General features: G+C 43.5%; 1 protein-coding gene across 1 annotated transcript in view; it reads right to left on the reverse strand.

Annotated features, from left to right (window-relative positions):
- The window catches only part of STX8 (syntaxin 8), an 80021-nt gene extending 76143 nt beyond the window's left edge, over positions 1-3878 (reverse strand). Inside the window, exons 1-2 of the mRNA XM_081184500.1 lie at positions 3700-3878; positions 527-626 (exon numbers count right to left, since the gene is read on the reverse strand). Coding sequence (XP_081040626.1) covers positions 527-626; positions 3700-3716 — 117 coding nt within the window. The 5' untranslated portion in view covers positions 3717-3878. The remainder of the gene's footprint in view (positions 1-526; positions 627-3699) is intronic.
- Between the last annotated feature and the right edge of the window lie 8486 nt (positions 3879-12364).

The following is a 12364-nucleotide window of genomic DNA, read 5'->3' on the forward strand; positions in this document are numbered from 1 at the left end:
AACAGGTAAAAGAACTGCAGCAAATGTCCAGCTCACTCATTTTACCTGACAACAATACAGTTTCAAAGTGCCATGTTCATGTTCTGAGACAGGGGTGGTTATCTTACATCAAGAGCACCCTCTTTCCAACTGATATCATAGTCTGTATCCCACCCTTACAAAACCAAACAAAATATTATTGTTTCAAAAATATTTATTCCAATTTTTATCTCACTCTGTCACTAGGACCTAAAATAGGTAACTATAATTTACAAATCCAGGCCAATGCGGAGGAGTGGGGACAGAATAAAATAGCTAGTTACTAATCTCTTCAAGCTTGGTCTGTTAGAGCACTCAGCCCCAAAGAATCTGATGAGTCTTTTAAGGATAGGAGCTCCAGTGTTATAAGGCAGCTACCAAGATTACCTTTCAATAGATTTCAGGTGCACACAGCTTGCTCAGTCAAGAGGACACTGGCTGCTGATCTTTAAAAGATGTAAGAAAAGGTAAAGCAAAGCTGGAAGGTGGTCCATGAATTATGCAGTACCTTAGTTGTACTTTCACCATTCCTCTGACATCGATTGCGTTCTTGAATTTTTTCAGCAACCTCTTGGGCAGTATGGCAAGTGGATTCATACATCGACAACCTAAAACAAGTTAATATATTTTAACTAATATACATACATTTCTGCCCTTATTGTTCATCAAAATATTCAATCTTTCACCACTGCCCCATGATCCATAAAGATGCCTATTTCAAGTCAAGCTGATTGTTTCTGTGTTAGGTTCTGAGGTTATGCAGCACCATGCATGTTATGATTCCATAGCTGGCAGTGCATGGATGGAAATAGTTCTATACCCTCCAGGGTGAGAGCCTGGGCTCACTCCAGGGAGAGGTGGGAGATGAGTAATTAGATCGTTCAGTGAGAGTGGGACACAAGTCCAATACTGCTTCATGTATTAGAAGTGTATCTTATTGTGTATGCTTGGCAATGACCTTTTGTGTGTGGGTTGAAAGTATGAGTAACTGATAGAGGTAATGTTTGGTGTAGCAAATGGTTGTAGTGGTTGTGTGAAATGGATGGTGAGTGAGATTGAATGAATGACTGCACAAATGCTGTGCTGTTTGAAATTTTATATTATACTGCCTAGTAGTTCACTCTGATTTTATATTATGTTTATGGATTTTTTAAATGTATTTTGTGGTGCAAATCATTTGATGTGGTTTGTGGAACATATTGTATATGTAGACTGCTTTCAGATATTTTAGGTAGTAAAGCACTCTATAGATGGAAACAAGAAATAAAACAAATATGGACAGCTTATACATAAAAAAATTCCTCCAAATTTAGAGCATAGCTAAGGAAGCTATCCCAACAAACATCCTATAGAGAAGCCAATATATTAATTGCCACCAAGTTTTAGCAAGTAACAAGACACAGGATGCTAAAACACCACTGAGGATTTTTAGCACATGGTCACAATTCATAAACAGCACCAAGGTAAGATATTTTATTTCTATTCCACCCTTCCTCCAAATGAGCCTAGGGGGCAACAAGGCCCCACCTTTCAAATCTGCTCAGGGGTCAAAAGAATCCCTGGAACAATGTACAATCAGTGTTTGAAACAGATATGAAAGCTAGGAGCTAAATGGCACCTTAAACCTATATTATGGGCACAACGATGTAATGTCTAGGCACACTTTTTTATAAGAATACAAACAAAGCTGAAAATGAATGAACAGCAGCTAAAATATTATGTTCATTTTTCACATGGTCTAGTCCTTCCCCAACCCACCCCCTAATATTCTTAAGAGGGTCTCTTCTCCAGTCTTCAGAGAGTAGCTGGAAGTGGGGAGGCAGAAAAAGGTCCTCCTTTCCTTCCACTCTGCAGTTTTAATCTGAAATCTTAGGCACAGTACTGCACCTAGAACAATGGGAGTTTTAAACACTGTGCACAATGTACTGGGGAAGAAGACTGTTCCATTAGACAAGCGGAGAGGCTTGTGCTGACTGAGCAATCTCCTTAGTGCTACACTGAATTCACATGCAAACACTGTGGTCAACTTCCCCCTCTCACAGTAATTATATGTGGTTGAAGGAAACATACAGTCAGTCAACCTAAAGAAAAAATAAAGCATCTCACTTGAGCTATTGTTATTGCCCTGGTAATAATCCCTGTTCAAGTAAAGCAAGCTATCTTGAATAGAATTCCAATCCCTTGTCAAACTTGGGGAGCATTGCCTTGTATCCCAAGCGCAATGCAAAAGTCTTAACCAGAAGTGTTTTATCCAGCACAAGGAACATATAATATATTTAGTTTTTTAATTCATTCTATCTAAATATCTCATAATAGGCAAACAGGTTAGGGAATCCCCATCCCCAAAACAGATTGAGTCTACTACAAAGTGTGTGTGCTTAACGGAGGAGAAACTTGTCTCCTTCTGTTGCAAAGTAGTACAACTATATTACACCTAAGCACTTGCCGTATCAAAGGAGGAATCAAACAAGGAAAAGCTGGGGGGGGGGAGATGGAAAGAAGTCATCGCAGCAAAAGAATAATGGATACAAAAACTTATGGAATATGCCTAAATGGTGAAATTTACTGGAAAAATATGAAATCAAGATAACAAAATTTTTATAAAAGAATGGAAATGGTTTATTGAATATTTACAAATAAACTGTAAACATATAAGAACTTTGACAGGATTATTGTAATAACCTGCAGTTTTATAAGAGTATATATTTAAAGTAGATGAATAAATGAGTAAATTAAGTTAATGTGGAGGGAAGTTCAGTTTTGCAATGCTGAAATGATTGTAAAATTACTGAAATGTACAAAACTGAAAATCATAAATAAAATAATAATAAAACAAGGAAAAGCTACACATGTGTAAATTCTCTCTGTTATGCTACTATCCAAGTACAACCCTTCCTTTGTATCCACGCTAGGTGCAGGCTTTTTTGTCTTCTATTGCCACAGCACCAAGGTGGAAGAAGCTGCACCTGTGAAAATTCTCCCATCTCTACAGCAGTAGCCCCACAACTGATTCCAAAGGAAGGAAATAGGAGGCAAGAATGGTGAGGACAGAGGAGGAGAAACCTCATACAGTGGTACCTCGGGTTAAGTACTTAATTCGTTCCGGAGGTCCGTTCTTAACCTGAAACTGTTCTTAACCTGAAGCACCACTTTAGCTAATGGGGCCTCCTGCTGCTGCCGCACCACTGGAGCATAATTTCTGTTCTCATCCTGAAGCAAAGTTCTTAACCTGAAGCACTATTTCTGGGTTAGCGGAGTCTGTAACCTGAAGCGTATGTAATCCGAGGTACCACTGTACTGTATTGCAGGGGGGAAAGGGGTGCTGCGTTTCTGGGCTGCCACTCCCACTGTCCCTAACCATTAGCCATGCTGGCTGAGGTGACAGGAATTGTGTGCGGGGGGGGGGAGGCTACCACAAGCACCTGGAGGGTCAAACTCTCCCCATCCCTGCCTTAACAAGGCGGAAGGTGAGAGGCGGTATGCAGCACTATGCCTTCAGGCTGCCCACGCCCGGTTAGCATTAAGTGGAAGGGGCAGGACGCGCCTGCCCTTCTCTGGCCGATATCAGGCCCAGAGTGAAGCCCCCCCCCCTTCCACCCCTTGGGTCAAAGGCAGCAGCCCCGAAGGGAAACGCTCCACGGCTTCAACCTGCCCCGCCCCCCCTCACACACACCCATTTACCAGGGGTCCGGAGCCATGGCGGCGCCCGGCCACCCAAAAAGCCTGTATTCCGAGTTTCGTGCCTGGAGCCGTTCCTAGTCAGGTCAGCTGACAACGGCGTCCGCGAAGGCTCAGGCGACCAACGAGACGCAGGAAAGCGCGACCCTCGGGCGCATTCGACGGAGGGGTCGAAGGGCGGGGCGTCACTGAAAGCGAAAGAGAAAGGGGCGCCGGGTACAGAGGTAGAGGGAGAGGGCGGGAGGGGCAGGGCAAACAGAAACCGCGCGTGCGCGAACCTGCCCAACAACTCGCGCCCAGCTTAAGGGGACCACCCTGCAGCTTCTGCGATGCAGCAAGGCTTCTCCCTCTCCTAGACATACATAGCTGTCAACTTTTCCCTTTTCTTACGAGGAATCCTATTCGGAATTAGGGAATTTCCCTTTAAAATGGAAACGTTGACAGCTATGTAGACATATAGGGCGTTAATACGGGCTTGAATGCCTACATGCGACTTGTCCGTGGGCATCGCCTGGTGAGGAATTCTGTGCGACGCGGAAAACTTGCACATTGGTTGCATTGGTAACAATTAACAGCGTAGAATTCACTCTACCTGTTTTGTGTCCTCTAGCAGTCTGGCGCCACCGGGTTAGGCTCTCGCGGCACTGACTGAAATCACTAAGGGCTTATCCAAACTTATTTACCCTGTTCTTTCTAGGCAAGGGTCTGAGCCGTAAAGCTCAGTGTCCCAAGTGTGTGTGTAGGTGGTTGTGGTGTTTCTCTTTTCTGCTGCTTTTGCCCTGGAGCTTTCCCCACTAAAACCCGCTGTTTAGCGCTCAATCGGCGCAAACACAGATGTGGGTTTTATGTGGGGTGTTGATTGAGTGCCAAATAGTGGGTTTTCACGGGGAAAGGTCCAAAGCAAAAAAAGAAAAGGAAAAGGAAAATAAAGGTGCTCAGAGATGGAGCTTTAAAGCGAAGACCATGCCTGGAAAGAGCGGAGGAAAGGTAAATGTGGATAAGCCCTAAGGATTACTGTTATTTATACGAATCCTGCTGGCTCATTTGGGATAGCACTGACCATACAAGAGCGATCACTGCAACTATATCTTGCAGGAACGTGGCTCATCTTGCTATTATATAATATCCCTTAAGTTTTTTAAACTTTGTTCCTTTTTATGTTATCACAGCTCCATAGAATACTGCAGATCATTTTTTTTTTTTTATAAAATTTTTATTGGTTTTACAAGTTGAATTATGGACATTGGGATGCAGAGAGGGGGGGTATGGGGAAGTCCAAGAAAAGAGGTTTATGAAAATATGTTTGAAACTATTCATGTATGTCTGTTACTTTTTGTGTTTGTTTGTTTTTCTTAGAATACTGCAGATCAAGGGCAGGGAGCCTGGGTGTTGCAGATGCTGCTGGGCCATTGGCCATGTGGCCTGGAACTGATTAGAGTTAGATTCCAACATCTTCGTTGCAGCTGCTCTACCTCTGCTGTAGATTATTCTTAGTTCAGAACCACTCAGTCTACAGTTCTCTGCAGGACACACACCAGTCTTGCTTCACAGTCTGTCTTTTCTTCTGGCAACCTAGGCTGCAACATCTGAAGAGACTGCAAAGCTTGCATCATCAGTATTTGAATCACAAACACGCAAGGGAGTGATCAGTTAAAATTGTTGCCACACACTTATTTTTAATTATGTTACTCCATTGCTTCTTGACAGGTCTAACACTCCTTTACAAATGACTCTACTATCCTCTGGTCCTGAGGCATTTATGTTGCTTTCCTGATTGTTATTGCTGTTTGGTAATAATTGTTATTATTGTTTTTTAAAATTACATGTGCTAAGATCTGCTAATCTAGGGCTCACAGCCACCATAACAGAGGCTAATACATAGTGTGACTTGGCCCTTGTCCTGTGCTTTCAATAGCAGCATGACATGCCGAAATTTAGCTGGTGAAGCTTTTCTTGGCATGGAGATAAACTTAAGTGATGGCACAGGAAGCATCCCTGCCGGAAGAAAGCAATGAACTATGTAAAGTGTATCCCAAATGATAAATATGATTTGACTTATGCTGCTGTAATAATTGTGAGCTGCAGACTGCTGCAGAGAAGAAAATTTATGTTCATTAATAAAAAAAATTGTGTGTGTAATAGAAAACTAAACACAAATAAATGTGGGGTTTTTTTGATAATTTACTATTGCTACTAACCAGCCCTGCAGAAAGATAACATTATTGTGCCAATTAATAAAAATATATTGACATTGTTTGTTTTCTGTTAGGTGGTGTGGCTGGTGCAGTGCACACAAAAATAGAGTTGATAAAGGGACAGGACAAAGACTAAGGGAGTGGGCACAGTTCACTAAATGTGGGTCAGGAATAGGGAGTATGAAAGAAGGTCCTTAACATGTACCATATGGCACCAGTCTAGTTAAACTTTGATGAGTCCCCAAATGCTTTGTAGAAGAAAGGAGGAGAGTTGATGATTTCAGAAAGGCAGTAGGAGTGCCACTTCCACTCTCCTCCCAGTCCCCCTCCTGTTGACAACAGCCTAACATTACTTTATCTCCTGCTCAATTTATGTGCATCAAGCTGTTATCAAAGGCACTGTTGTTTTTTAAAGTGATAATACTAGGCAGAAGAAATGCTTACAAGGATTATTTGATGCTCATGCATCAAAAGAATAAACAAATTTATTGCTTCAAACACAGCCGCATGTTGTGCATTAAGAGTGGTTAGCATCCAGATATCACTGAAGGCTGAAATCCTATGTATACTTACTTGGGATTAAATCCCATTGAACTCTAGGACGGGCATCTATGAAAACATGCACAGGTTAGAGATACAGGAGAGGATTGCACAATTCATTAGTTGCAAACAGCATATCCTACTCTGATCACTTGAAGCTTCAGAGTCACTGCTGTGGACTTAGACTGGGGAGGCTTGGATTCAGATCCCCACACAACCAGAAAATTTACAGGGTGGATTATGTCCCAACCTACCTTACATTACAACAGAGGTTTCGTTAGGACACAGCAACCTTTTCCTGAGCCTGATGTCATTTATGTCCCTAGCTGTGGGAAACTTCAAGCAACAGCTGTAATGAAGAATCAAGAGCACACACTCTGCTCCCAATTCTTCCTGTGAATAAAAAAATCTGCTTCTTTTTCAATTCAGTACCTTTTCATGTTGCCCTGTATGGGATACTCCTGGATTACCAGGTTGTTGTGAGGGTAAAAAGGGGAGAACCATGTATGCCATCCTGAGCTCCTTTGATGAAGGCTGGGTTAAATAATGAATAATATTGGCGTTCCTTAATAATTCTGCAATAAGAGTTTTCAACACATATAAACTTAACATTTACAGCCATCCATGGCAGAAATGTCCCATGCAAAGAGCTTAGCTCCATGTGAAAAGGGGGGACAGTAGGCCATGGAGGGGGATGTACACTGAAAAAGGTTCCTGTTGTGTGTGTTCAGAGTAGAGTGTGTAGTCCTCATGGTGTTTGGAAGTGGTGCATTATGCCAGTCACTGAGCACAGAAAAGGGTTAAACAAGCATAAATGGATACCTATTAAATCATAGGTGTCAAATACCCTTTGTATGTGAAACTCTCACACCTTATCTTCAGTAAGCCTCCTGTTTCAGCTTGATCGTATCATCATGTGGCAGTCTGCTTAAGTACATTCATGACAATCAAGAAGTTAATAATCATTAACAGCATTTTGGCATCTCTCTGGTGCTTGAAAGCAACCAGTTAAGAGTTTAACAGCAGCAATGTTTACAGAAGTGAACTATATCCTCAGTTCACATTTTTTTGGCATCTGTTGCCTTGCAACATTCCCATCCCATTGCTCATTTCCTGTAATAAGGTAAATCTATGTTATTTTGCTGATGCTTTAGAAATAGGTAAACAAGTGAAAGCAACTGCTTTAGAGTGTACAGTACAAAGTATTTTACACTTACAGCCACACTCCATGTTACAGTAAATGAGTTGCACTGGGTGGGGGGGGGGGGAGCTGCCAAGAGGACCTCTGATCAGGATCATGGCCTGAGAAAGGGAAAGGGACCTTAACTCTCCCTCCTCGTCATGGTCTCAACAAAACTTACTCATCTGAAGCTGCTACTTGTATTGAGAGGGAAGGCTGTAGCTCAGAGATAGAGCACCTACTTTAAATGCCGAAGGCCCCAGGTTCAAATCCTGATATTTCTCGGTAGGGTTGGGAAAGACTTCTTTCTGAAGCTATGGAGAGCGTCTGCCAGTCATAGTGAAGATCTTTCCGCACCCATTTACCCACAGGACAAGTCTATAGGGCGGGGAGGCTTGCAACTGTTAACGGAAAAATCTGAGGGCTCCCTTGGACAAAAAGTAAAGACACCAACCAGGATAACTTGGAGCAAAACAGCAGCCTGTAGGCTTGGCCTTTATTGAACTGTTGCAACAGGGTATTCCCTTCACTTGCAAGAGAGAGGAAAAGACCCAGAACAATGGCCTGCAAGACCTTATAAAAACTTTTGAAATTCCCCTCCTCTAGGTCAAGCCCACCCCCAGAAATATCATGCATACATTACAGAAAGGGTTGACATCATGCATACATTACAGAAAGGAGGGGTTGAGGGAGGAGTTGTGGTGGTAACCTGAGTGTCCAGTCACCTGGCTTTCCCCTTGCCCATGAGTCACTTCCAGGAGACAAAGGGGAGTTTGCAGTTTCCTGCCCCCAGAGGGAAGATCTGATTATTGTCCTTTGTTTCAGTCCGTGCTGAATCCACTACCATATGCAAGTTCTTTGTCATTATGATTGTCTTCTGTCTGGGATTATCAGGACTGACATAGCAACTGGGCAGGGCTCCTGTGGATGTGCTGGTATGCTGAAGGGATTATGGCTGACCAGAACCAAGCCACCCCCCCCTTTGATAGTCCTTGTCACATGGAGTAAAATAAAATGGAACAGTGCAAATCCGATGTATGGTTGATTTTCTATGAATTTATAACAGAAATGTGGCGTATGTAGTGTGTGAGTGTGTGTGAAGTTTGTACAAACAGAATGATTGGGGTGGGGTGGGGGGTTCCTGCTACAATGATTGGGGTGTGGGGGGTTCCTGCTACACAGCTAATGGTACGGTAAAGGTACCCCTGCCCGTACGGGCCAGTCGTGTCCGACTCTGGGGTTGTGCGCCCATCTCGCTTAAGAGGCCGGGGGCCAGTGCTGTCCGAAGACATTTCCGGGTCACGTGGCCAGCGTGACAAGCTGCATCTGGCGAGCCAGCGCAGCACATGGAAACGCCGTTTACCTTCCCGCTAGTAAGCGGTCCCTATTTATCTACTTGCACCCGGGGGTGCTTTCGAACTGCTAGGTTGGCAGGCGCTGGGACCGAGCAAAGGGAGTGCACCCCGCCGCGGGGATTCGAACCGCCGAACTGACGATCGGCAAGTCCTAGGCGCTGAGGTTTTACCCACAGCGCCACCCGCGTCCCAGCTAATGGTAGGTGCAACCAAAACCCAAAGAGGGCAGAGCCGCCAAGCTTGTAACTCTCTTACTTCTTTCTCCCTCTTGCTCAGTGTGGTCCAGAGATCAAGAGTGGGGCCACAGCATCTGCTGGGCCACTTGAAATGAGTCAGGGGGGTGTAACTGGTTACCCATCACTAGTGTAGACAATGCTGAGCCATAGCTGTCAACTTACAGATTTGAAAATAAGGGACCAGCAGCCTCGAAAATAAGGGATTTTCAGAGCACAGGTATGTTCAGCTTCTGAGCCCCTCCGAGCCAAAGGCAGAAAGCCCAGCCAGCAGCCAAACAAAGCGTCAAGCAGTGGTTCCCACAGCGCAGCAACCCAGTAAAGGGGATACAGCAAGGAAAACCACAGTCACCTCTCCGCTGGGAAGCACTGAGCAAAGGCGAGTCCCCAGGCAATGCGGCTGATTTGATCGGCACAAGGCACGCAAGCTCCACCCCCCAGTCGTTCTTAGACTCCTTATTGGGTGAGCAACACAGCCAAGCAACACAGTTGGCCATCAGGGAGGGAGGAAGAGGAGCTGCTTCCTTTGAAACCCGGGAAATTTAAGGGACATCATCAATATGGGACAGCAGCGGGACACGGCGCTCAGATAAGGGACTTTCCCGCCAAATAAGGGACGGTTGACAGCTATGTGTTGAGCTAGATGACAAAAGGTGGTTGATATTATCCAACAAGCCTTCTATGAGCCACCTCCTAGATGTAAATAGCACCGCACAGCACCTCTATCAAGAAGGAGGCTAGGTCTATTGACCTGATAGCTGACAACAGGTCGTTTGAACGAGCATCTCCCAGTTTGACAATTGAAGCCCAGCAATCTTAATCCACTTCCCTTACCTGATCCTCCCTCTGAACTGAATTCATGACTAGTCTGTTCCTATTCTTCCATGTATTCATAAACAACCTTTATTTTGTTTTATTTAGGCATTTCTGCACCACACAATCGGCTGTGTGCTCTGGACGGTTCACAATTGAAAATCAATAAAATGCAAGTACAGGACTAAGAACAATCCATGCAGAAAAGCACTGCCAGCTCAAAGTTAATAAAAAGCAGCATGAAACCACCCAACAGCATAAAATCAGTAAGCAGCACTTAGGAAATAGCAAGCGGAAGGCAAAATAGTTCTAAGGACTAAAATAATGGGATGTAATATTTATCTGGAGAGCCATTCCATAATGGGAGACTTGATTTGAAAATTCTCTTGTCTTCTTAGCATAGGAGAATACTGTTTACTGGCTTTGGCAAGGAGCTCTTTCTGGTCAGTCTATTTTTGGACTTCCCTGCTCTTCCTCATTAATTCTTCAATAAACGATTTTTCCTCACACACACACCCTGGAATCACAGAAACAGTGAAGCTTTTCCTTTGCGTGTCCATCATAATTTACAGAATGCAGGATGATTTGTTTTGGTAAACAAAGGGCAGGATGCTGATTAAGCTTCACAGGACAGGAGCGGCATGATTAATCCAGAATGAGTGTTTGCTCACTTGACAGTAACAATAGACACATCAACCACAAGAAGAAAAATCTTTGGTGCCCTTTTCATGAGTTAAATGACAGTATTTATTTTACTCATCAGTTTTTACATTGAAAGCTGAACCTGAGAGATTATGACACACCCAAGGTCACACAATGGTTTGCACATAGTGATGTAAACCATGCTCCATTAATCTATGGTTTATTAAGCCATGGCTTAGTGCTCTGTGTAAATCTAGCCCAGCAGAGTAACTATTGTTTATTAACTATGTTTAAAGGTTGCCCATTAAACAATGTTTGTAGTTGGTTCATAAACCTTCATTAATGTTAATCATAGCTTAGCGTTACATGTAACCACCTCTTTAAAAAGGAAATTATAGAAGGCATAAAAAGTATACATTTCCTACTGAGCCACCACTACCCGAAAGCTACAGAACTGTGACTAAAGGGTGGTGACTTTTTTTTCAAACCCTCCCAAGGCTCAGCTATTATCATTGGTGCTTTTAATTGCTCTATGATGTAATAAACAATATTTAAGTGACTGATGCCTCAGCTTTAACTATGGTTACCATTAAAACCATGGTTTAGTATTCTGTGCAAACCAACTCAATGAATCCATGCTGAGCATGATTTATTCATTCTATTTTTATCCCTCCATTACTTTAAGCTGTGCAAGCCCACAGAAAAAGGTACCATATTCAAAAAGACCAACACAACAATGCAACAACAGGAAGCCCTGGTTCTTCCTTTTAGCCTTGGCTTGAAAATTTGAGCAGTGGATTGAACTTTCATGTGCCTGATTTAATATGTGATATCAGGTCAGGAAAGCTATGTGTCATTTGCCTAAAACAGTTTGGTGGGCCAACCTTCAAGGCCTGATGGATGACTGGGAATTTGAACCTAGATCTCCTTGGTCCTAGAGTCCAACACTCTAAACACTACAGCACAGTATAATGGTATCATTCAAGGCTCTTGTCCCAAGCTAGCTACCCAACCTTATTTTACCCAGAAGTTAAGTCTCACTGAATTCAATAAGATAAGCAGATCCTTAACCCAGTGTGCACTGGACTTTGTGGGGAGGGGGCTTTGCTGCTGCAGAAGCCTACACTGGACCCATAGGAAGCATGGTAGAGCACACACTATTATTGCTGTTGGCCATAATCATTGTGGGGTCCTGAAAGAGCAGGGGCAATTGTGGAAACAACATACCCAACTATGCCCCCTCCTGGCTTCCACCCTGGCCAGGCTGCATATGTCCCTGTTAGGCGTGCTTCGTTACTTTCCATAAATGTGCATTGAGCTGTATCCTACCTACAACCAAGCCCACTGGATTCTCCATGCCACTGTCAGGACACGTACATCATGAAACACTGATCAACTGATTACTCTGCTAGTGGCAGTAGTGTCTTCTCTCTCTCTCTCTCTCTCTCTCTCTCTCTCTCTCTCTCTCTCTCTCCCCCCTTGTAGTAGAATTGGTCTTAACACACCATGCAGCAGTTTTCTGTTTCCGCTTCACTTTTCTGAACCCTTTAGCAAAGTGGACTGAAGAAGATGCTGGGCTCAATTCCTGTCTTTGCACATTTGACATGAAGTAATCATGAAATATTCATCATGTTCAGCTGCATTCCTCATTGGGAGGGAATGGGGCCTCTGCATATTTCATTTCTTCCCCATTAAATTTTAAGAAAGAGT

The sequence above is a fragment of the Podarcis bocagei genome (genome assembly GCF_964188305.1).
Source record: "Podarcis bocagei genome assembly, chromosome: 2".
Taxonomy (NCBI): Eukaryota; Metazoa; Chordata; class Lepidosauria; order Squamata; family Lacertidae; genus Podarcis; species Podarcis bocagei.